The sequence below is a fragment of the Cibotium barometz genome, chromosome 48 (assembly GCF_041138505.1).
Source record: "Cibotium barometz isolate CiBa-2024 chromosome 48, ASM4113850v1, whole genome shotgun sequence".
NCBI lineage: Eukaryota > Viridiplantae > Streptophyta > Polypodiopsida > Cyatheales > Cibotiaceae > Cibotium > Cibotium barometz.
In genome coordinates this window covers 29272978-29297356 of record NC_141093.1, presented here as the reverse complement: position 1 = coordinate 29297356, position 24379 = coordinate 29272978, and the positions used below count along the sequence as shown (strand labels likewise).

At 44.0% G+C, this 24379-nt stretch overlaps 1 protein-coding gene across 3 annotated transcripts in view; it reads left to right on the top strand.

Moving 5' to 3' along the window:
* LOC147611044 (uncharacterized) overlaps positions 1–24379 on the top strand; it is a 68800-nt gene that overhangs the window by 11754 nt on the left and 32667 nt on the right. For 2 of the 3 annotated variants that reach the window (XM_086785689.1, XM_086785687.1), the window contains exons 2-4: positions 573–759; positions 21465–21584; positions 21705–21815. In XM_086785689.1, the coding sequence (XP_086641815.1) occupies positions 573–759; positions 21465–21584; positions 21705–21815 (418 nt within the window). The remainder of the gene's footprint in view (positions 1–572; positions 760–21464; positions 21585–21704; positions 21816–24379) is intronic. The other variant, XM_086785688.1, reaches the window with a different exon arrangement.

Here is a 24379-nt window from a genome sequence, read left to right as displayed (position 1 = left end):
TAGAGCCTCCATTGAAGTCGCCAGAAGGAGAATGTCCCTAAGGGGGTGGAAACGGTGAAGTCGTGTGTATCCGCCTAGGCCGGGGATCCCATGAGATAGTGTGCTAGAGCCTCCGCCATGTGGGAAGCAAGTGGCCTCACGAAGGCGGCCATCTGGCCATACCATTATAAATGATGAGCCCATGTGTAGCTCCCATCTCTGGAAGAGATCTACCAATGAAAGTGGTATGCCCAAGATCCTGTGATACACTGTGTGCCCCTGTATCCATAGGATCTAGTTCATGTAGCAAGAAATTGAGGCGGCAGACCTGATGGCTGTTTGTCAACTCATTGAAGTCAACAGAAGGAGAATGTCCCTAACTTAAAAGAACTTCGTGATGTCATCATACAAAGGAAAGCAAGGTGACTGCCCTTGGACTGTGCATATGTGGATGTCTCTGGTGGGAAATTGCAAATTGCAATATGTACTAATCTGTCCCTGGTAAGCATAACCTCATCCACATAAGAGAGAGAGAGAGAGAGAGAGAGAGAGAGAGAGAGAGAGAGAGAGAATTTATGTGAAAAAAATTGCAGTGGTATTGGTCGACATACTGCTTTCCTCTTTGCCCAAGAAGGGGCCGCGGTTGTGGTTGCAGATTATAGCATTTCAGCAGTTGCAAGGGCGGCAGATGCAGTGAAGGAATTTGGTGGGAAGTGTGTAGGGATTTGTGGAGATGTTTCTATTCCAGAAGATGTAGAAGCTATGGTTTCAAAAGCTGAGGTATGTGTCTGATGTATATCATTTTCTGTGCATTATTGCTTGACATATGGATTGCGCATGCAGCAAGAAAACTCTCATTGATTTAATCTGTGCATTAGAGAATCGGCACTATTTTCTCTATGGTGGAAGGCAAAAAGAAAATAAGGCATCAATCGGCTTGTATATGTGTGAGCCTGAAAAGCTATCAGACAGACTTCAGCCTCTTTTCATTCTGGATAAGATAGGACATTGATGTCAATGTAACTTTGTACTCTCTTATGAATGCCATGAGAAGCTTTATCTGTTGTCGTGTAGTTATCCTGTCACCTAACATATCACAACAGATATGCTAAAACTTGGAAGGCAGTCAAGAGCATTGATAGATACTCCACAGAATTACTCAGTTTTGGTCTGCATGCTTGTCATAACGACACTTCAGATACTGATGGGGTAGGTGACAAAAAGAGAAGATTTATTACAGAATTCAGTACAGGATATTATTTCTTCACGTCTTTTTTTTCCATCACGTAAACAAAAGAGGTCAGAAAGAAATGGCCCTTTGTCTGGCCATTGGGAGGGAGGTTAGACCACTAGTACCAAAAATAGCAGCTGTATTGTAGGGAGGATCAAGAGTAAATGCAATCTCTGAAGTGTTGTGTACATGAGATGGGGAAGACTTAAGCTTGAATTGATCATTAAGCTAGCTAGGGAGACCCCATTATATTCCTACTGCTCCTTGGCCCTTAGTAGGCATGCCCGAATGAGTACATACATGCTTATTTGATGTGATGCTTGAAAGGTCGTGGTTAAGAGCGACAATAGAAGTTCATGATTGGAAAAAAAGGGTGGAGTTCGAGGCAATAAGGGTTGAGAAGTTAAAGTAGTGATTATCCCAGATACGGGGTGGTTGGAAATGCTAGTTTTATGTCTTTTTTCACCATTGGCTGTAGCCCCTAGATTCCATGGTTCACGCCTTCCCAAAATACAGGATGTGTAACACTTCCTCCTCCTAAGAAACACGCTTAGGTTATCCCCAAACAATGAGGAAATCTCGTCTTTAAAATGCCTACCTTTTTTTTGTGTGACCTATTCTTCCATTAGCAGAAAGTATCTATCCTTGCATCTGAGGGTGTTATTTGCAACCTTGTATCCAACCTTCCAAAAGTAACAATTGAACTTACTATCTCGGTAACTAAACAATAATTGGCCCCTGGACGCAAGAGATTTCATCAACTCCTAGTCTAGAACCCCTTGATTACCCTTCCTAGTGGTTCGCGTCCTCACTGACACATCTCATGGGGCGCATTGAGCAAGGGACCGGCCTATTCTCTTGGAGAGTGCCTCATCACCTTCAAGCGGCTCCCACGAGAGGCCTAGGAGCGGAACCTAGCCGGGATTCAAGGCAGAGATAGGCTTACCTTGACATCGACTCTTCCACGGAGTGGCTCACACCGGTCCACAACATGCCTCCCCCTGAGTGGGTAGGGGTTTGGAGACATGATATCAAAGTCATGGTGCAGATGGAGGCACCCGCATGACTTTTTCTATAGGGCCACATGGTAGATTAAGCCCCCCCCCCCCCCCCCCCCCCCCTCCTCCTCCCGATAGAGGACCGTAGCAACTGCACTTTACAGAGGGTGTGAGTGATCGGGTTTCATGACCACAAGTATGTCCATATGTTTCAAGTACTAGCCCTATCTGGTGAGCTTGTGCATCTGGTCTTTCCCCATATTTGTGGTGTCATCTGCTCATTTGGCAACATCTCAATGCCCTCATCTTTGACGAATGGTTTTGTTCTTGATGGTACATCTTCATGGCCTATCACATGTGTTAGATAAAATAAATGCATACTTACCTCCTGCAAAAAACTAGACAAAAGCTAGCCAACAAACAAGTATGCATCATTCGCGTCTCCTAGGTATTCCAGGTATTGGCCAGCTAGTATGGAGCCCAATGGACTATCACATGCCATAAATCCAAGCATTGTCCATACATCAAAAACAGCACACAAAGTCAAAGAAATTCAAACATACAATATGCAATGCACAAGTAAATGAGCCTCATGTTCATGGATTGTCCTCTTTGGTTTCATTGGAAACCGTGTTGAGCTATCTGGCTCCAGAGGGAAACCGCTCAGTCTATCCTCAAGGCCATCTGGTCACTAGGTGAGAGTTCCATAAATAGTCATATGGGCCATCTGGTCGCATTGACTTTCCGACTGTGAAATCCAATACAGTCATTTGGGCTATCTGGTCGCAATGATCGCCCGACTGTGAAATCCAATACAGTCATCTGGGCTATCTGGTCACAATGACCGCCCAACTAGAAAGTCCAAGATATGTGGCATGAAGGCCTGTCCTATGGGTCATCTGGCATTGTTGCCAACCAAATATAAATCTTGCTCCTTGGGCTATCTGGCATCGTTGCCACCCAAACTAGAGCATGTCCAAATAACCATTATCATTATATAAGCAAAATAATGATCAATTCCATTCCAATATATATACAACGAAGAGGGCTAGAGGTAGAATCCCTCCCTCTTGAATATGTCTTGATCACAAGACATCTATATTTGTACTTTAAATACAACTGGACCAATTGGTTCCTCATAAGCTCGAAGTATATCTAGATAGTTCTTGGAGTAGTCTTCTGGTATCCATTTCGCATCCAATAGCAAATAGTTCTCACAGAATAAAACACAATCTATTCTAGCTCTTCCACATCTAGTGGATCTTCCAATACAAGCTCCTGTGGTGGTAATCTTGTGTATGGTTTCCATAAACTGACATGGAAGGCATTATGTATCCTCCAATGAACAGAAAGGTCCAACTGATGACATAGTTCATGATTGGACAATCTTTGAGGTAAAGTTTGCACTTTTTGTATTCTTGTCTTTACTTGTTTTGTTTTAGTGAATTAGTCATGTAAAGTTTGTTTTGCTAATTAGTCATTAAAAATTTGTTTAACTTGTTTGTTAGAAATTCTTTTGTTGTGGTTCAATAAAGAATTTGTGTGTGTGTGTGTGTGTGTGGGCGTGTGTGATTTAGTTGTGTATTTGTCTATTTTTGCAAGTTATTATTACTATTTTTTTTTCTGGGGTGTCTCTGTGCACATTGGAAATTTAATAAATTTAAATTTTATTTGTTTTTGGTGATTCTTCTTTCTTTTAAAATTATTTGTAAGTTTAGATTCATTTGGCCTTATGACGGTATATATATATATATATCTTCTTGTATCCTGAAAAAGGTCCATAAACTATCATTCTGTGACTTTGGCAATCCAACGATAAAATCCATAGCAATACTCTCCCATAGAACATTCAATGGGTGCAGTAATCCTGTTAGCTTTTGTCGATCAAACTTGACCATCTGACAAACCGAACATTCACAAACATATAACTTCAAGGCCAATAAAAGTAGCTTTTCAAGGCTTGAGTTGTAGTCACTTTTGGCCTCAAGTCCTTTGTTACACAAAAACAGGTTTACTTCATAAGAGTTTCTTCCTTGATGACATAAAAGGTCACCAAATTTCTATTCTACAATCTGTTCCAATACAATCCTTGAAATCCTCATCTAAGACTTTTGCAGGTCACAACATGGCCCTCATGGTACAAGACTGTTCCAATGCAATCTCCTCACGTTCAACCACAAAAGGTCTAGAATAAACAACACTGGTCCTTTGCTAGCATAAAATCTCAATGCTTCAAAGGATTTTGTTTCAGCTTTGGTCCATAAAGATCCCCATGGCTTTCTTTTTCAAAACTTGCATTGGACTAGCATCCACTGGAATCCTTTTGATGAACATCCTAGCATGATATCAATCTGATGATCTTCCGGTCTCTCTAGTTTCTTGCTTTGGCTTGTCGGGACAATTTGCAGCCATATGTTCCTTCTGTGCACATTGGAAACACTTTTCTTCTTTAGCATATTCCTCATGTTACTTGAGGGACAATATTCTTCGAAAGAGTGGATCTCTAGATGGGGATCGGTCTTTAAACTTCTTCTTTTGAGGTGGATCCTGATTGTCGTTCTTTGTCTTGCCCTCCATCCAAGGCATGTACAAAGCCTCGGCTTGCAAAGCTTTGTCTTGAGCTTCTTCCAAAGTTTTTGGACCAGCCGTATACATTGCTTACATAAGCTTTGGTTGTAATCCATTCACAAACTTTCGCATTTCCATTAGCGGTTGAATAGGAGTATATGAACTAAACTTCAATGAAAAGTTGAAAAGTTGCTAAGGTAAGTAGCCACATTCTCACCTACTTTTTGTTTTACCTCATCCCATTCTTTTTGCACATCTATTCGCATTTCCATTAGCGGTGGAATAGGAGTATATGAAGTAAACTTCAATGAAACAGTTGAAAAGTTGTTAAGGTAAGTAGCCACATTCTCACCTACTTTTTGTTTTACCTCATCCCATTCTTTTTGCACATCTGCTTCAAAATTTGCGGGTAAGAACTTTTTGTTGAATATAACCTTGAAGTTGGTCCATATCTTTGGCTCGGTTCCTTCTTGTACCACTTTTAGCCACCAATTCAAGGCGGTATCCTTTAAATGTATACAAACCATACAAAGTTTGGACTTTTCGGGGAAGTTATCTCCTCCAAAAGCGGCATCGAATTGCTTGACAAAAGATAATGCTTTTTGTGTATCCTGCTTTCCATAGAAAGCATCAAACTTGACACTCTTTTCTCTTGGCTTAAAGTCCATCTTGCGATGTAGGATAATGTATCAAAAGCTCATGACTTCAAAGCCGGCGACAAATCTGTTATGTTTGAGACATATCATGGAGAATATGATGCATCAAAGGCACTTGCTTTTTTGTCCAATTTGATATTGCCTTCAGTGATGAGGATTTCACTCAAAAATCCATGATCCGACATGTCAGCATGTTCATTGCTGCACATTCATGGTTTACTGAAAAGCTCTCCGCTTCAATGATGATGGGCTCCATGCTTTTGATGACGATGAAGAAGAGCTTCATGCAGTTTTATTCCTGAGAGGAGCCCTGTTTTTTTTTTTTTTGCCTGAAAGCTATCCAAGCTTTTGCTTTTCTTTTTCACTTTGCTTTCCTCTTTTTACCTTTTATAATAAAATACTTATTCAAATATGGCCAACTTTTCCAAAGTTCTTTGTGCTTTGCTTTTCGGGCTTTAGGGCCTTGCTTTTTTGGCCTTAGAGCTACTTTTTGGAAAAGCAACTTTTTGCTTTTTGGTCCTTCTCAATCCCCTCTTGCCAGTGGTGCTCTTGGCTCGTGGTCAACTCAGTTTGACTTTTTGCTTTTCTTTGCTTTTTGACCAAAATTGGTGCTTTTCCATGTGCAAACTTTATGGTCCCTATCCCCATGTCTTCTTCCACCTGGTAAAGTGTCTGGGCAAGGTTTCACTGTTCCATCATGTGAATAGAGCTAGGAAGGCCAAATAGTTACAAGATGTCTTCATCTATGCATGTTCGAGAGGCAGAAAGGTTTCAATTAGGATTACAACCTGTATAAGAAATATTTGGCCGTGTGTTGCATAAGTATATGAGGCAAAATTAGTGCTTTTCCATGTGCAAACTTTATGGTCCCTATCCCCATGTCTTCTGCCACCTGGAGGGTTCACCGTTCCATCATGTGAATAGAGCTAGGAAGGCCAAATAGTTACAAGGTGTCTTCATCTATGCATGTTCCAGAGGCGGAAAGGTTTCAATTAGGATTACAACCCGTATAAGAAATATTTGGCTGTGTGTTGCATAAGTATATGAGGCATCCAATAGCCTAGCTGTAAATATAGCATCAAAAGGCTCACCTGTATCATGTCTACACCATCAATGTGCACATACAGAGTACTTTCAGTTGGACTATTATGGAACCCATGGCTGGTCAAATGTGCATGCATCTTTGCATACCATGCTCTTGGTGCCTGCTTAAGTCCATAAAGTGCCTTCTTCAAAAGGCATACTTTGTGTTCATGGCCTGCTGCAACCACAAAGCCAAGAGGTTGACACACTTAGATCTCTTCCGAAAGATCACCATTCAAGAATGTTGTCTTGATATCCAATTGATGCATACTCCGTCCATGATGTGCTGCCAATGCAATGATTGTCCTGATAGTTGCCAATGCAATGATTGTCCTGATAGTAGTCATCTTTGATGTAGGGGCAATAGTCTCTTCATAGTCTCTTGAGAATATCCTTTAGCAACTAGCCTTGCTTTGAATTTGTCAATAGATCCATCTAGCTTTCGCTTGACTTTGTACACCCATTTTGTATCAATAACATTTTTACCAAGAGGCAAGTCAACAAGTTCCCATGTGGCATGTACCATTCTTGATAATGGAACTATATTCATCCCGTATGGCCTTTTCCAAATGTTCATTGCCTTGAGCTTGCTCATAAGAAGCTGCCTCCTCTGAATCATACAAACTACCCATACAAGCATAGTCACTCTCATGCTTGCATGATTCACCTCTTTTTCCTACCCTTGTCTTGCTTTCCAGAGAAGCTAAAAGGTTATCTTCAAGGGTATGAATCAGCCATCTAGAGACTGATTTAATGGTTGTCCTCTCTTCTTGTATAGCTTCTTCAACACGTGTGGGCATCTCTGGCTGCTCAATGGGCTGATGTTCCACATCATTCTGAGGCATACGTTGTCCTATATTCTGCTGTCCAGAATTTTCAGCATGTGGATAAGTGATATGATGATGATACATATCCTCTGGGCTTCCAACACTTTGTTTATGTGTATTATTGAGTTGCTGACCTGAATTTTCAGCAAAGCACCTTGTGAGTAGCAAGGTCATGTAACCTGAATCACTTACTGTCACTACTATAGCCCAAAAAGATACACTAATCTCTTCTCTTGAGCAGGGTTGTTTCCGTATGGTGTACGACGCCTTATCGTATGGAATACCGTACGGATTCGTATGAATTTTTTCGGAATTGTTTTTTTCAAAAAAAAAAATCCCAAAAAAAAATAAATTTTTTCCAAAAAAAAAGAATTTTTTTGGGAGGTAATGGTCTTTTTTTTTTTGCTTATCTATGGCTGTTTGAGCTTCCTCTATACTACGATGATTCCCTCCTTTCTAAAATACTCCATATCTGGACTTGAAAATACCTAAGTTTATAAGTATTTTTTTAAAACACCGTATTTTATCGTACGATAAGAAAAAAATTTATATCGTACCGTATTTTCCCGTACGGTATTGTATCTTACAAACCGTACGGTATCGTACCTGACAACTATGCCCTTGAGGTACATGTGCATATGCCAAACAACCAAACACACGCAAATAGTCCAATCTTGGCTTCTTATTGTACCAAGCTTGATACGGTGTGATTGAATTCAGGGCTTTTTTAGGGCACCTGTTAAGTACATGTGTTGCACACAAGATTGCCTCAAGCCAAAATTTGTGTGGCAAACCTTGACCTTTGACCATGCATCTAGTTGTTTCCATCAAAGATCTATTCTTGGGTGGTTCGGCCACACCATTTTGTTGAGGTGTGCATGGCACCATATATTGATGCTTAATTTCCTTTTTATGCAAGAAGTCCTTGAATACATTTGACATGTATTCACCTCCTCTATCTTTGCGAAGAGTATGAATTTTGCACCTTGTCTCATTCTCAACCAAAGCTACATAATGCTGAAAATGCATGAATACATCAGATTTTTCTTTCATGGGAAACAACCATGTGAACTTGTTATAGTCATCGATGAATGTGTCCTCATAGGACCACAAACACCACTATGAATGAGCTATAATTTGCCATTAGCTCTCACTGAACCATCTCTTGTTGGGAATGGCTTTCCATGCATTTTTCCAAGAATGCAACCTTCACAAACATGATCATCGGGGATCTCTATATGAGCAATGCATTCCACCATATTATGCTTTTGCAAGAGCATAAAACTTCTGAAATTTACATGGTTTTTGTCCACTAGCAAGTGGCTTCAATCCCTGGCATGCCATAATTCAGCTGCCTTCATTGCATTTGCATTTGATGCAAGTGAACATACATGCAATCTATACAATCTGGAACTCTTTCTTGGGGTCCTTGATGAGACACTTCTCACCCGCTAACTCCACATGCATACCCTGCTCGGCAATAGAAGCTATTTCTTGATTTAATGCAATGAAATCTAAGCCTTGTAAGCTCTAAAATCATGTAAATCACCAAGAAATCAGGGTTTCCCCTTCCAAGAAATTGAAATAAGCTTTTAAAAAAAACACACTAGACACATCCAAGGCTCCAAAACCATATGCCTCATTGACACTAAGTTCTTCTTTATGCGTGGCACATACAACACATCATTCATGCAACTCTGCTTCCCATTGGCCAATACCAAAGGCACCTTGCCTATACCTTCAACAAGGTATGTTGAGTGATTTGCACAAGAGACACTCTGATGACCTAAAACAGATTGCTTAGAGCTAAAAACATCACTCCTAGATGTTATATGATCGTAGCACCACTGTCTATGTACCAAATAGGAGAACTCTTCTTAGAAGCACTGAGAGATACATCACTGGATACAGAAGCATCACTATTGACCTCTTCCATGGTCAAAATCATCCACAAGGTTAGCTGAATTTTCTTGCTTGCCCTCGGATGCATCAGCCACTATTGACCTCTTCCTTGGTCAAAAACACCCAATCATCATCCACAAGGTGTTCACCACCATGAGTACGGTTGGCCCTTGTTTGCTCTTCTTGTAAGAGCAAGCCCACAAGCTCATCAAAAGTCATTGGATCTCTACCCCCTCTCATTGAGAGATTAAGAGATGTATGAAAACCAAGATAAAAAGGTGGCAAAGAATTCAGAGTATTAGTAACAAGCTACCTGTTTGGTATGACTTCATCAATGTTCAATAGCTGTTCCCTCAAATCCTTGACCTTGGTGAGATGCTCTTTCATTGAATCTCCCTCATGCATCTCAAGAATATCAAGCTGCCTCCTCAGATGCAACCCATGCTTCATTCCTTGTTTGATACATGTTATCGAAAGTGTCCCTTGCTTGTTTAACTGATCTACGTGACCGTATGTGTGGTATGATAGATCTCTTGACAGACGGTGCTATCAAGGACATTGCCTGTGCATCACGGGAATCCCATCTCCTTTGTTCCTGCGTAGGAGGAGGGATTGCAACTTGTGCATCAACACATGCAACCCTTTGTATTGCATTTCTAGGAGGTGGAGCTAGCTGAATTGTTGGTGGGCGTGTGTCTCACCAGACATGATATCCCACAGCCCTTTGGCTACGAACTCCATAACCAGTAGTGTCTACCAAAACAGGCGACCTTCTACTCTTCTGCAACAAGCGAGCTTTGCATGCCTTTTTGTAGAAGGACCTCACAAGAGAGACTTGCTTCTGATGCAGAATCACGACAGAGTATGTGTCTGTCCTTCTCTTCTCTAGCGACCCTTAGTCCTCAAGTTCTACAGGTCTTCTTTGCTTCTGCCCCTTCACTTCTACGGGTCTTCTCTGCTGTCTCTCAGTGGCATACACAATCTTCTGGAGGCAAACTATGTGTGGACAAGGCAAACACACCAAGTCCACGAGACTAGACACTTGACTAAAGTTGACCAACGTCATGCAGAGTACGTGAACACCAGTGGCATGCGCAGAAGAAGCGCCTACGACGCTTGGTTGTTCCTTCGTCACAGCCACATGCTGCCACGTACTCTGTGGCACAGTACATGTGCTGTTGGTCTTCAGGTATACACCGTTGCTATGACTACGCTTTTACGACTGTCATGGATGTGTCTAGCAAAGACCACCCAAGCGCCAATGCTCATTGCTCACAATCGACCTTCGACATGCTGCTTTTGCCCACGATATCCAAGTCATGAGAGAACTCAGATTGCCACTTTGCTTACAGCTCGACACACACCTATTGTCCTACAAGCTCTGATACCAATTGTTGGTGTAGGGCAAGAAGACAGGAGCAAATGGAAAGCTTGTACAAAGAGAGAAAAGAACACAATAGTCGACTTGCAATCAGGGAGAAGTTGGTGGTGGAAGAAGGCATCCAAGTTAATGTTAGAGGGAATCCTTTTGCACTTAATGTCAAAAGTGCCCCTCTACATCTAAGGACCAAGGGGTCACAAAGTGCCATGTGTCACCATAAAGCATATAAGTGACACTAAGGTATAAAATTGAAAATAAACTAAGTGCCTAGCACTAATAAACTCCTAACTCCTACATACGTGTCCAATACAAAATGTGTAAATCTCCATGTATCAAACAAGAAATGAAGCAAGGGTTGCTTACCTTAAAAGGCAACTTGACATGCTTGAAATGCATGAGGGAGATTCTATGACAGAATATCTAACCAATTTCAAAGATTTGAGAGAACAACAATCCACACATATAATCCAGTTATCATAGGACAAGATGTGTCCCAACTGTCAGTGCATCTAAACAAGAAAACATTGTGTACAGACATTGCAAGACAGTTAGGCAAGATGAGGACAAGTTGGCCTAAAGGGATTAGAGGCCACACCAAATCATTTATGTCTTATTTACACAAATGTGCCAGAACCCGCTACAGTTCCTGTAGTGTGCACAGTACCTTCCACTCTCTTAGGTGTAAAATTGGCAAACCAGGCAGGCAAGATTGCAAATAGTGGAAATTGAGCTTTCTTAAAGGACGTACACCAAATAGGAGCTTGCTACAAACACTTTGAACTCTTTGCCACCTTCTTATCTTGGATTTCATATATCTCTTAACCTCTCAATGAGAGGTGGTAGAGATCTAGTCACTTTTGATGAGCTTGTGGGCTTGCTTTTACATGAAGAGCAAACTAGGCATGGTGGTGAACAGGCTTTTGTGGTGAAAGACAATGGGAAGTCCAAGGTTGACTCTAAGAAGTCAGCTTCTAAGGGTGATGCTTCCGCCAAGGGTGAAGCTTGTAAGAAGAATAAGGGAAAATGCCACTTTTTTCACAAGCTTGGACACTATATCAATGAGTGTCATAAAAGGATTGCTCTCGAGAAATGCAAGAAGAAGGATTCTGGCACAGAATCAAGCAATGTGGCCGAAACATCCAAGGGCAAACAAGCGAATTCAGGCAACCTTGTGGATGATGATTGGGTGTTTTTGGCCATGGAAGAGGTCAAATATGTTTCTATGTCTTGTGATGCATCTCTCAGTGCCTCTGAGAAGAATTCTCTTGTTTGGTACATAGACAGTGGTGCTACCCATCACATCACATCAAGGAGAGACATGTTCAGCTCTATGCAATCTGTTTCTAGTCATCGGAGTGTCTCTGTGCAGATCACTCATTATACCTTCTTGTGAAAGGTGTTGGCAAAGTGCCTTTAGTATTGGCCAATGGGAATCAAACTTTGTAAGGTTCAAAGGTGAGAAGTTTATCATCAAGGACCAAACAAAGGGGTTACATATTATATCCAGGAACTCTATGTAATGGTTTGTATAATCTATATGACAAACAAGCACATCATGTGTGCATTGCATCAGGTTCAAATACAATGATTGCAGCTGAATTGTGGCATGCCATGTTTGGGCATGTAAATTTCAGAAGTTTGATGCTTTTGCAGAAGCATAACATGGTGGAATGTATACCTCACTTAGAGATCCCAATTGATCATGTATGCAGGGAAAGCCATTCCCAAAAGATGGTTCAATGAGAGCTTATCAAAAACTACAGCTCATGCATAGTGATGTTTGTGGTCCAATGAGGGACACCATCTTTGGGTGGACATCTCTATTTTGTCACTTTCATAGATGATTACACAAGGTTTGATCGAATCCCATGTGTCACCACCAAACCACGACGATCACAGGAAGGCAACAGTCCCAATCGCTAGCTACCCCCCTTACGTCCACACAAAACCCGGGTGGGGAAGATACCTATGAGCCATGCCCATTATGCTACTTATAGAGCTCCATCTAAGCCCCCGCTTTGGCATGTGGGATTACTCCACGAGTTCCTTGGCTCTTCACGCACTCCACCACAATGCATTGCTGGCAACCCAATTCTAACACCTTCTCTCCAACATGCATGTGAACCCGCCTTGCCACATGGTCAACTCTTGCCAGAAGATTGTCGACTCAACAGTTGACCACAAGAAGTTTGTTGTCCTTGCACTATTGCATCTCGCATGAACGTCTTCCCAGAGGTTCCTAGTCCTGTGCACCTTTGTAAGCCCTTTTTGCAATGGATCTTCATCGCTGTCAGCGACCACCTCTCACCATCGCCTGGTGGAGGAAGATCTCACATAGCGGAAGTTCTGCTAGGATCAAGCGCCTAGTGCTCTGATACCATGATCGAATCCCCAAAGGTTACTTCAAGGAGTTTTTGCTTAACAAGGGCATTAAGCATCAATCTACAATGCTTTACACACCTCAACAAAATGGTGTGGCAGAAAGAATGAATAGATCTTTGATGGAGATGGCTAGATGCAAGGTCAAAGGTCAAGGTTTGCCACACAAATTTCACCTTGAGGCAATCTTATGTGCAACACATGTGCTTAACAGGTGCCGTACAAAAGCCTTGATGTCAATCACACCGTATGAAGCTTGGTACAACAAGAAGCCAAGAGTGGGTTATTTGCATGTGTTTTGATGTTTGGCATATGCACATGTACCTCGAGAAAACAGTAGAACAAAGCTAGATGACAAAGCAGTGAAATGTATCTTTCAAAGGGTACACACTTCGTTTGGTGCACAAAAGAGCATCCAAGAATCACATTGTAACTGGTGGGCGTTCCAAAGTCAACAATAGCAAACGTATACTTGTAGGCTAGGCCCCACGACATTACTTCCACTTCTTTCAGGATTCCTATAGGTATTCCTAAATCGCTATTGGCTAATTTGAGAACAATTTTTGAAGGTATTAGGGGCTTGCTCCCATCTTTTCCACATGTTTTTGGTGGCTATGCTCACTCCTGCTCCTCCATCTAGGATTGTAATTGTGGTCACACCCTCCAATTTGATTGGAATTGTGGCACTCATATCATCTCCTTACCCCTACACGATGGGCACATCTGCAAGGGACAGAAAATGCCTCAGAATGGAGACGAAAATCAGCCCATAGAGCAGCCCGAGATGCCTACAGGTGTAGAAGAAGTTGTTGGGGAAGAAAGAATAGTTATAGAAGAGGCTGAAACAGTCCCTAGATGGTTGATTCTACATGCTGAAAATTCTGGACAGTAAGATATGGGACAGAAAATGCCTCAGAATGGAGACCAAAATCAGCCCATAGAGTAGCCCGAGATGCCTACAGGTGTAGAAGTTGTTGGGAAAGAAAGAACAGTTATAGAAGAGGCTGAAAAAGTCCCTAGATGGCTGATTCATACCCTTGAAGAGAGCAAACTTTCAGCTCCTTTCGAAAACAGGACAAGGGCAGGCAGAAGAGGCGAACCTAGCAGGCATGATGTGGATTTTGCTTGTATTGGTAGCATGTATCATTCGGAAGAACCAACCTCTTATGAAAAGGGTCATGGCAATGAGCATTGGGAAAAGGCCATGCAAGATGAATATAGTTATGAAGAATGGTACTTGCTGACTTGCTCGTGGGTAAAAATGTTATTGGCATGAAGTGGGTGTGTAAAATCAAGCCAAAGTTGGATGGGTCTATTGACAGATTTAAAGCAAGGCTTGTAGCTAAGGGATATTCTCAAGAGAAAGCAATAGACTATGAAAAAACTTTTGCCCCTACGTCAAAGATGACTACCATTAGGACAATCATTGCATTGGCAACACATCATGGATGGAGTATGCATCAATTGGATATCAAGATGGCGTTCTTGAATGGTGAATCTTATGGCAGAGGTCTATGGGCATTAGCCTCTTGGCTTTGTGATTCATAGTCACATGGAACGTGGAACGGGAACGAGGCCCGATTTCGGAATGGGGACGTTTGGACTTGGAATGGGAATGGGAACAACACGTGATCATGAGATAAGAGTTTAGATAGGAATGAGACATTAATTATTTTATGAACAAGATAGACAAATAGAGTAAAGAATGCAATAAATCTACAGCGTACTGTATTCTTAGTTCAAGCCATGGGTGAGAAAGTGAGGAGAGTGAAAGTGAAATGACAAAGATGAGGCCATAGAGTCTTACAATACACAGCCGTACATGCAATGGCCATGTCAACATTTTCCAATACTTAATCTTATGATTAAGCTTATCCATAACCCATTGCCTTTGTTGCTTGAGAGACACTTTCCATCCGATAGGATATCCAAGATGCCATAGTCTGGAGGCAGTATGAAACTTGGCCAAAGAATGGAATGCTAGTCACACTCTTTAAAAGGCAACAGTTTTGACTTGGTAAAATTAGCAACAGCCAATCCATATAGCTTCAATGCATCCATGATTGTATTGACATCATGTTGTGTGTTCATGGGAAAGAAGGAATCATTTGCATACGCTTGACTAACAAATTGGTTGGCTCCTGTAATGTCAATATCATGCAGCCTCCCTTCTGCAATCAAATTGTCCATGTACAAACAAGAGCAATGGGTGAGTAGCTATCGCATAAAGTAATGCACTCAGTGGACATCCCTGTATCACGGATTGTCCAAGCTTCCATGGAGGAGAGTTCATTTTTAATAATACATTGGGTTGTCCTTTCCCCATACAGCTAGTAAATGATATTTCTCATTTTTGGACCAAAACCCATTTTGTCCATCACTTTAGCTATGAATTGCCATTGAACTATGTCAAATGCCTTTTCAATATCTATTTGCATTATGAGTACATCCTGATTCGTGTATTTAGCATATTCAATGCCTATTTAGGCGTTTGAAATGTTATCCATGATTTGTCGCAAAGGCACAAAACCATATTGAGTAGGGTGCAACTCATTATGAAGGACATCTTTCAATCAAACATTTTAGCAACTAGCTTGTAAATGGCAAGTATAAGGGTGGTAGGTCTCCAATTTGTCAATTTTACAATCTAACGTAATCCTCAGGTTAACAATCTAACCCCCGGGTTAGCCTGAGGTACATAACAATAGGGCCACGCCGACCTCGTGTACATGCATTGGAAATTCAGCATATCATCTGCAAACTCTCAAACCTTTCTTACAAAGAGATTCCTTGGAGCATGGGGTAGCCAAGGAGAGACAACAACAATGTGTTGGGCTGAATATTGTGGTCTACATTTTCAGGCAGATTTTGTACATGAGAATAGGTAAGGCGTTTTCTTATGTACATAATACAATACACCCTAGCTTGATGTTCCTTGGACCTTGGGTCATTGTGCTATTGTATTCCTGAGGATGCTACTTGTATTTGTAGCTAGTAGTCTTTTTCCAATGTTTTATTTTTCTGTTTTACCAAGATCAGTGTAACACTTGGATAATTTGTAACACCTTTTTGTCTCATAGACCCTAGTGGTCTTTTGAAGACGTTAATAAAAGTTTATTTCTTTTCTCTCTCTCTCTCTCTCTCTCTCTCTCTCTCTCTCTCTCTCTCTCTCTCTCTCGTTCGCCGTCCCTGTTCGCTGCTCTACTATCGTCGCCTTCTGTTCGCTGCCCGCAACTGTTCGCCGCTGTTCGCGCCCCTGCTCCCCGCCGCCTTCTCTCCCGCTATGCTATTCTGTTCGCCTCGCTGCCCTGCTCGTGCTATGCTGGCCCGTCTACCTGTCCGCTAGTCCCTCCGCCTCCCTTTTCCCACCCACCCTTCCTCAGGCCCCCAAGGCAGCAACATAACTCTCTCTCTCTCTCTCTCTCTCTCTCTCTCTCTCTCTCTTGTTAAGTTGTCCATTTCAAATTGTGATATTAAGTTGTGCTATTACGCGTGTGGGTGTCCAACGGAGTCTATTCCCACTTAGCGGGATCGGTTTCACACGGACCTTGAACAAGAGAACAGAGCACTCAAGGAGGAGGTGAGTGCATTGAAAGTGAAACTGGAAGCCGTCAAGAACACCGAGAAGGAAGAAGGGGAGATCAATGACAACACTCTCACGGCCATCAAAGAAGAGATCTCCAAGGAGATCACAAAGGACATGGAGGGAAAACTCGAAGCCAAGCAGTCAGGATGGGTTGAGGTGGTGAAGAAGAACATCCGTAAAGAAGTGAGGGAGGAGACTCAAAGGGAAGAACACCAAATCATTCACACCACCATTGAGGAGGAGAAGATGAGGCATGCCCGCCGCCTCAACATTCGAGTCTCAGGTATAGCCGAGACACTCGACTCCACTCCCGAGAAAGATGGACAGCTTTTATGCATGAAGCTTGGCTACAGGGAAGAGGACCCTCTCCCCTTCACCAAAGCATGGAGAGTCGGGAAAGACTCAACACGCAAGCGAGCCCTCATCCTACAGTTTGCAGGAGAGACGGAGAGGTTCACCTTCATGAGGAAGAGGGTGATTCTACGAGGATTATAGGGAGATCCCATCTATTTGGATGACGACCTTACAAGGATGCAGATAGAACACAGGAAAACATGCATGCCGAGAGTCCTACAGGCCCAGAGAGGGGGCTACCCAAAGTAGAGAGCTATCAGTGGGAGTTTACATACAGGGGGACCACACGGCAGAGCACATCGATAGGATGTGGAGGTATAGCGGTACTCTTCAAGCGAGAGCTATAGGAGCACCTACAGGTGGTAGCACGTGACCAGGAGGCTAGATACATGTGGATTAGATTGCAGCTCTCAGCAGACAGGGTGTTATACATTGCTCTATGCTACTTCTCTCCTAGAGGATCGAGATATGCCATGACATTAGAGGATGAGAGTAGAGGCGAGGAGGAGGACACAAGGCGAGGAGGAGGACACAGGGCCATTGGGAGAGTCACCATATGCAGCCCTTTCAGATGAGATCATACACTACTCCAACCTGGGGGAAGTCCTCCTTATGGGGGACTTCAATGCACAGACACAGAGCCGACAGTGCGACATTTATGATTTCGAGCACCCTGAGGTGATGCACACACTAGAGGTGGAGGACACGGGAGCTTGCAGGGTGTCAGAGGACATGGGGCCGGATAACACCAGATATGGTCGTCACTTACTTGAGCTGGGAGCGTGACACCATCTCGTTATTTATAACGGGATGAGACAGTGGCAGGATTCAAGAGCACTGACATGCTTTCCAAGATGGCCGCGGGGGGGGGGGGGGGGGGGGGGGGGGGGTAGCACAGTGGACTACATCATGGGGTCCATGGAGACCACACAGGCAATGACATCTTTCACCATCCCCCCCTGTTCTATTGGTGCGGATCACACATACCTCTTCCTGTCTCGCTGGCGAGCTCCACACCAGCACCCACACAGCCCACACAGGCATCGCATACAACTTTCTACTTCACCCATGACTTGGCAGAGATATATGAGCATCATGTATATGACGGGCTATTCCAGATGGATCCCCTGTCACCTCTAGACACACTCACCACCCAGCTGTCATCTCTACTACATACGGCCGCCACCCACAGCTTCCCCCATCATACACACATTACACACAGATAGATCTGGGAGCATGCCCCAGAATCGGTGGTATGATGATGAGTGCAGACACCTCCGTGCCCAGAGAGCACTGGGGACCATTACACAGAGACAGTCGAGCCGACAGATGAGGATCCTCATACGCTGTAAGAGGCGTGCATATGAGGAGGCACAGTACTGGGATATATACCACCTACTCATGAGCAAAGATGCAGCCAGTGCATGGCGCAGGATGAGAGAGCCTCGCCTACTTACCCCGATTGAGGATCCACACACATGGCACACATATGCAAAGAGCCTCTACCATATCCCTCAGCAGCCGCCCATACCACAGCCACAGGAATCCCGCCCTACCACCTCTAGTTTCTTTACCGCCTCGATGGTAGAAAGAAAGAAGGAAAGAAAGATTTTATTAACATCTTCCAGAAGACCGAACTCGGCCTATGAGACAAATCAGTGTACCTGTGTGGGGTATCCTCTGTCATCACAACAAAATGAAAAAGTACTGAACTAAAAAGCTGAATCTGGGTATGCAATAAGTACAATGAGTGGGGGAGGGGATGGAGCTCTACTACTAGGAGAATGGAAAGCTATATGCATGGAGTATACAATCATGATATGCAACCTAGCTAGCTCCATCCTGTACCATACTGGGGGTATAAAATGGTATACATCAATGAAGGGGGTGTCCACAGCTCCCTGAAGAACATGCCTAGGTCTGCTCTGAAGTGAGCCAGTCGCTCCGCACCCTCTCTGTGAAGAGAGAGCTATCCGTCGGTTACAGCATGGGAGATCAGCTGACCACACAGGTATACAGAGTGAGCATCTTATTTATGCAGCTGACACACTGGGACCCTTTGTTGCTCGCCTCTTTAATAGGGCACTAGTGGAGGGCCTACCAACTGAGTGGACTATGCACACCATCGTGCCTCTCCACAAAGCGGGAGACATGCTAGACCCCAGCAACTACAGGACTATCATGATTGGTCATACATTGGCCAAACTTTATGGCGCAATGCTTGAGGCAGAGTTGAGCTCGAGCACCAGGGCAGGCTGGATTCCGACAAGCTTTCTCCACTATTGACCATATATTCACTCTAAGATGTCTGATTGACCAGGCTAGGGCGCGGGAGAAGAGATTATACTGCTACTTTGTGGACTTCCGCAAAGCATTTGACACGGTGCCACGAGAGAGACTCTTCTGGCGCCTACAGTCATTGGGGATCCCATCAGAGATGGTTTGGGGCATCTATGCTTTATATGAGCAGGTCGTCGGGCGCATACGGGGCTATCTGATGTTATTGCTAGCACCATAGGTGTGAAGCAAGGATGCCCACTCTCTCCTACACTATTTGGGCTATACATCGATGAGGTGGCTGACTTCATTGGTCACGGTGGTGGGGACGGGGTAGACATCTCAGGTACCACAGTCCACATTATGCTATATGCATATGATATTATTCTGGTCTCTGAGTCGCGGATGGGATTACAGCACCATCTCCATGCACTCGATGACTCCTGCACACAGAGGGGGCTTACAGTGAACCTTGGGAAAACCAAGGCCATGATTTTCCACACCTCAGGGCCGGTTCGACGACAAGCCATCTTCACACTAGCAGGAGGACAGGTAGAGGTGGTAGACTCATATGTGTACCTGGGGATTACATTTACGACTCTGCCAAGAAGATTTACTATGGCACAGGCAGCTACGGATAGACTCACACGAGGGTATGCAGCTCTCGCCATGCTAGAGAGACAGTGTCACCAGGCACACTTCCAGGAGCCCCGCACGAAGGGGTGGTTGTTTGACACACTAGTCACCCCTGCTTTGATGTATGCTGCAACAGTATGGGCACCTGGGCTTGCCACCTCCACATGGTCTCAGATAGAGAGGCCTCAGATTCTCGTGCTCTCACAAATGATCCACAGCAAACCCTCCGTCCCACATGACATTGTCCGAACGGAGTTTGCTGCACCTCCTATGCTAGTAGAGGCCCTCTTCCAAACGATCTGCTTCATACAGAGGATCAGAGATATGCCATCAGATCGACTCTCACATAGAGCTTTTGAGGCGTCCAGGCAGCTCACAGAGAGTGGAGATAGGAGATCATGGTATTCACAGATGATACAGTGGCTCACTCAGCATGGTCTTGACATAGATCACTTGCCACCTTTCCAGTATGATATACATGCACCACACATCCAGCTCTCTCACAGTGAGAGGAACAGAGTCCTTCGGCAGGATTTATGGCAACGATACACTCAAGAGACTTGGATTACACCGAGTCACCCTCTACCGCCGAAGATGCTATACTACACAGAGATCAGTTTATGCGTATCTCAGCGGATGGATTCATACAGAGACATGGATACATGGATGTGTACATGCCTCACAGTGCCCGAGTGGTGATTGGCCAGCTCAAAGTGTCATCACACCAGCTTGAGATTGAGGTAGGTAGGGCAGCTGCAGACTATTCCAGGAGGAGGTTGAGAGTGAGGAACATTATGTATGCAGATGCAGAGCATATAGTGTCATTAGAGAGAGATACACCACCATCTTCAGTGGACATCCCTCACTCCGCCAGATCATGGAGTCCGCAGACCAGTGCAGATTTGGCAAGTTCTTGCTAGAGACAGCGCCACAGAGAGACACTGCTACGGACTCATACCACAGGGAGAGGTGGGCGACAGCTCCACCTCACTGATTTCTTCTAGAGATCTATCGCAGTGCCTATCCTGACATAGGAGGGGGTTACACTTCAGTGCGCTGCGGACCTCCGAGCGAGACGGAGACCGAGAGCACCAGGCTACCAGACTCCCAGACGACATCAGAGGGAGATCACAGAGATACGGGCTCGACATCAGCACCATATCGAGGAGCGGCTAGCTCACTTACACTCACACCCGGAGATCATGCTTCGAGGTATTTTTGCCTCGCCATTGCCTATGTATCACATATTACACCCCCATTATGGTACTGGTTGGAGCTAGACAGATCTGCATTGCATTCTTGTATACCCTGCGCATATAGGTTGCATACTGAGCCTCTAGTAGTAGTGCTCCAGCCATCACACCCCCCCACTAGCTCAGTACTTTCATAGTTTATTTCATGTTCATTTTGTCCTTTTTCTTTTTCTGGACATCCAGAAGACATTGACAGTTGTACATTGATTTGTCTCATAGGTCGAGTTCGGCCTCTAGTAGATGTTAATACAGCTTTCTTTCTTTCTTTCTTTCTCTCTCCATGTATATAAATGCCATGTATATATTTGCAAGTATTGCTCATAATCTTAATTTAAGTGTTATTTTGTTGTGAAGGAAACTTTTGGAGCCCTTCATATTGTATTCAACAATGCTGGAATCTTGGAAAAGTTGGATTATGATGCAATAAGTACGCCAACAGAAGTTATAGACAAGACTTTAGCAGTGAACCTTAAGGTCTTGTTGCTTGTAATTATTTTTTGGTCATGTTACTCTAGAGGGGGACTTATAGTGCACTTTTAAAACCTGGATTCAACAGCCATGGTCTCAATTGCTTGCTTTATCTTGCTTTATCAGGGCACAATCTATGGATGCAGATATGGCATTCCTGCCATCAAAAGAGCTGGTGGTGGCTCAGTGATCAATGTTTCATCGATTGTTTCCCTTGTTGGATCTGCATCACCCAAGGTTCTTCCAAACACCATTCTTTGTGTTTATTTTATGAAGATACAGAAGAGCTCCATGCAAAAGAACATAAAATGGCACCTTTTGCAAAATCTTGATCAATAACTTACTGTGTTACCGTGAAACATATGTTGAATGAAAAGAAAAAGTAGGAAACTTACCATGTAGCTTTTTTTTTTTTGTCACACACGCACGTGCTGTTTATATATATGTATACTTGCACCACAGAGGTGTAGCCTGGGAATATTCAAACAGACGAACAGAGGTCCCTCCCTGAAGCATGGAAACTCCTCACTATCAAGACCATACAGGAAACCAGGGAGGAAATCAAGGTGGGGAGTGAGAGCCTGAGGAAGGACTGGCAGAAGACATGGAAGGTGTGGATGAAGCCTTTAAGTGTGTGGATGTAGTAAGAAAGCAGAAACCTGGACACTCCCCAAAATGAGATTATCATGGCCATGCCAGAGCCCTACATATTAGAGTGACCGGACTCTATGTCGGCAACTTTATGAGGAAGATGGTGTGAAACTTTGCAGGTAAACGGAGGTGGAAGGCACACCATTTATTGATGCATGGCTAGCAGGAAAGGATCTATCACAGCATCGAGGAGGGGTGAGATACTGTCATTGTCATGACCCTGTGAATTTGTGCAGCATAAGTGTGAGCATGGTGGTCGGTGAGCAAGATATATGGTGAGCAAGTTATATGTTTAAGGTTCATACTTGGGGCAAAAGGTCTCATCTAAATAACCCCATCTGTGGAGGGGACAAAGGTATTTAAACAATCCCATGTGTGGAGGGAACAAAGGTTTAAAACCTTTAAAAAATAAAAGAATACCACTTATAGAGCATTGTGGCCCCTAGGCTATTTTGGGGCCTATGCTTCTTTTGGAGAGGGAGTTGGGCCAGCAGGGTTCTCTCTCTTGCTTTTGGGGAGAAGTTGGCGGGCTGCGCTGCAGTACACACAGGTGCACTCCTTTTGTGCAACAAGCAAGCAGGGCTGGACAGAGAAACGGGGCTGCAGGAAGCGCAGACTCTCTCTCTCTCTCTCTCTCTCTCTCTCTCTCTCTCTCTCTGCAAGGAATCGGGCTGCAGCCAGGGACACATTTTCTCTCTCTTTGAGAACTGGCGGGTTGGACTGCAGGGAGTGCAGGGCTGGACAGCAGGTTCATCCACGCGCTTCTCTCTCTCTCACATGGAAATAAGTGCTGGACTGCAGGCGGCTGCAAGACAGGAGAGCAGGACAGAACATAGCTTTTCTCACGCCCCCTCTCTTTTGTGAAAAGCGGAGGACCGCAGGAGACACAGAGGCGCGTTGCTGAGCAGGGACAGCCGGCCACTGTTTACTTTCTCTCTCTTTCTTTCTCTAGGGGAAAGCGACACAAGGACTGTAAGTTTCTCTCTCTCTTTGCGAGCAGGTGGGACTGCAGGAAGTGTCTAACTGAGTCTCTCTTTTCACTGGCTCGTGACTGTTTCGGAGTTGTTTCTCTGGCCCTTTGTGAGAGGAAGGGTTTGGCAGTTGGAAATAGGGCAAGTTTTTAGACTGATTTGGAAGAGTTTATGGACTGTTTTATGGCTGAGTTTGAGGCTAGGTGCATGGGCCAGTTAGATGCGTATTCAAGGCCTCATGGATGCACTGCCTTGGCTGATTAGAGGAGATAACAGTGTGGTGTTTTTGGGGCACAAGGCTGTGTGTAACCTCTATGCTAAGAGGTCCTGAGGATTGGCAGAGTGGACAGGCAAACATACAAGCCATGAATGGCCATGATGTACTCATTTAAACTCTTCCATTGAATTTGAATAAAGAAATACTGAAAGGGGCGCCAAGCTTTGGGGCCAACAGGTGTTGTTCTTCTTTTCGTGTAGGAGCACTCTAGCTCCCATATATTTGTTTTATTTGTTGGATTACAACTGGTTTGGGTGATTGCTAGTCTACCGCACTTTGGTTTCTAGTTTCAAGATTCCGTTGCCGGGAACATCACCAACTTTCTTAAGGGGGTGAAATTGTGGTTGTCTCGAGGAAAGTCGTTGCTGAAAATTTTAGCATGATGTCAGACTATGAGGATGACTACGACTATGATGATGAGGAAGAGCAGGAGACCACTTATGAGAGGACTGAATCTGAGGATGTACTTGCAAAAGAACAGGCTGCAGAAGATGCACGTTATGAGGATGTAACCCAACCAGAAGATATGCCAAGTAAAGAGGAAGATGATGCCTAGTTCAAAGCCCGTTTGGCAGGGGCAGTGGATGTGCTTATGCAGCTCACGCAAAGTGAGAAGTTTGCTGAATTTATGAGGGCCCCTTCTGAGCCTAAGGAGAAGAAGAAGAAGGTGCGTTCTAGGAACCCACCTCAGGGCAATAGTGGTGCCTTCCTACAAGATCCTGCTTTTGGACAGTTTTCTAACATGTAGAACACTTATGGAGCATACCCATAGAGTTTCTTTTTCGGTCAGCCACCTATTCCGCAACAATCTATGCATCCAAGTTATTTTGGCGGTGGTTCCGTGTTCCAATCTATGACTGGGGGTTACCCTCAGGGAGGCATGGGAATGCAAGGGAATTTTG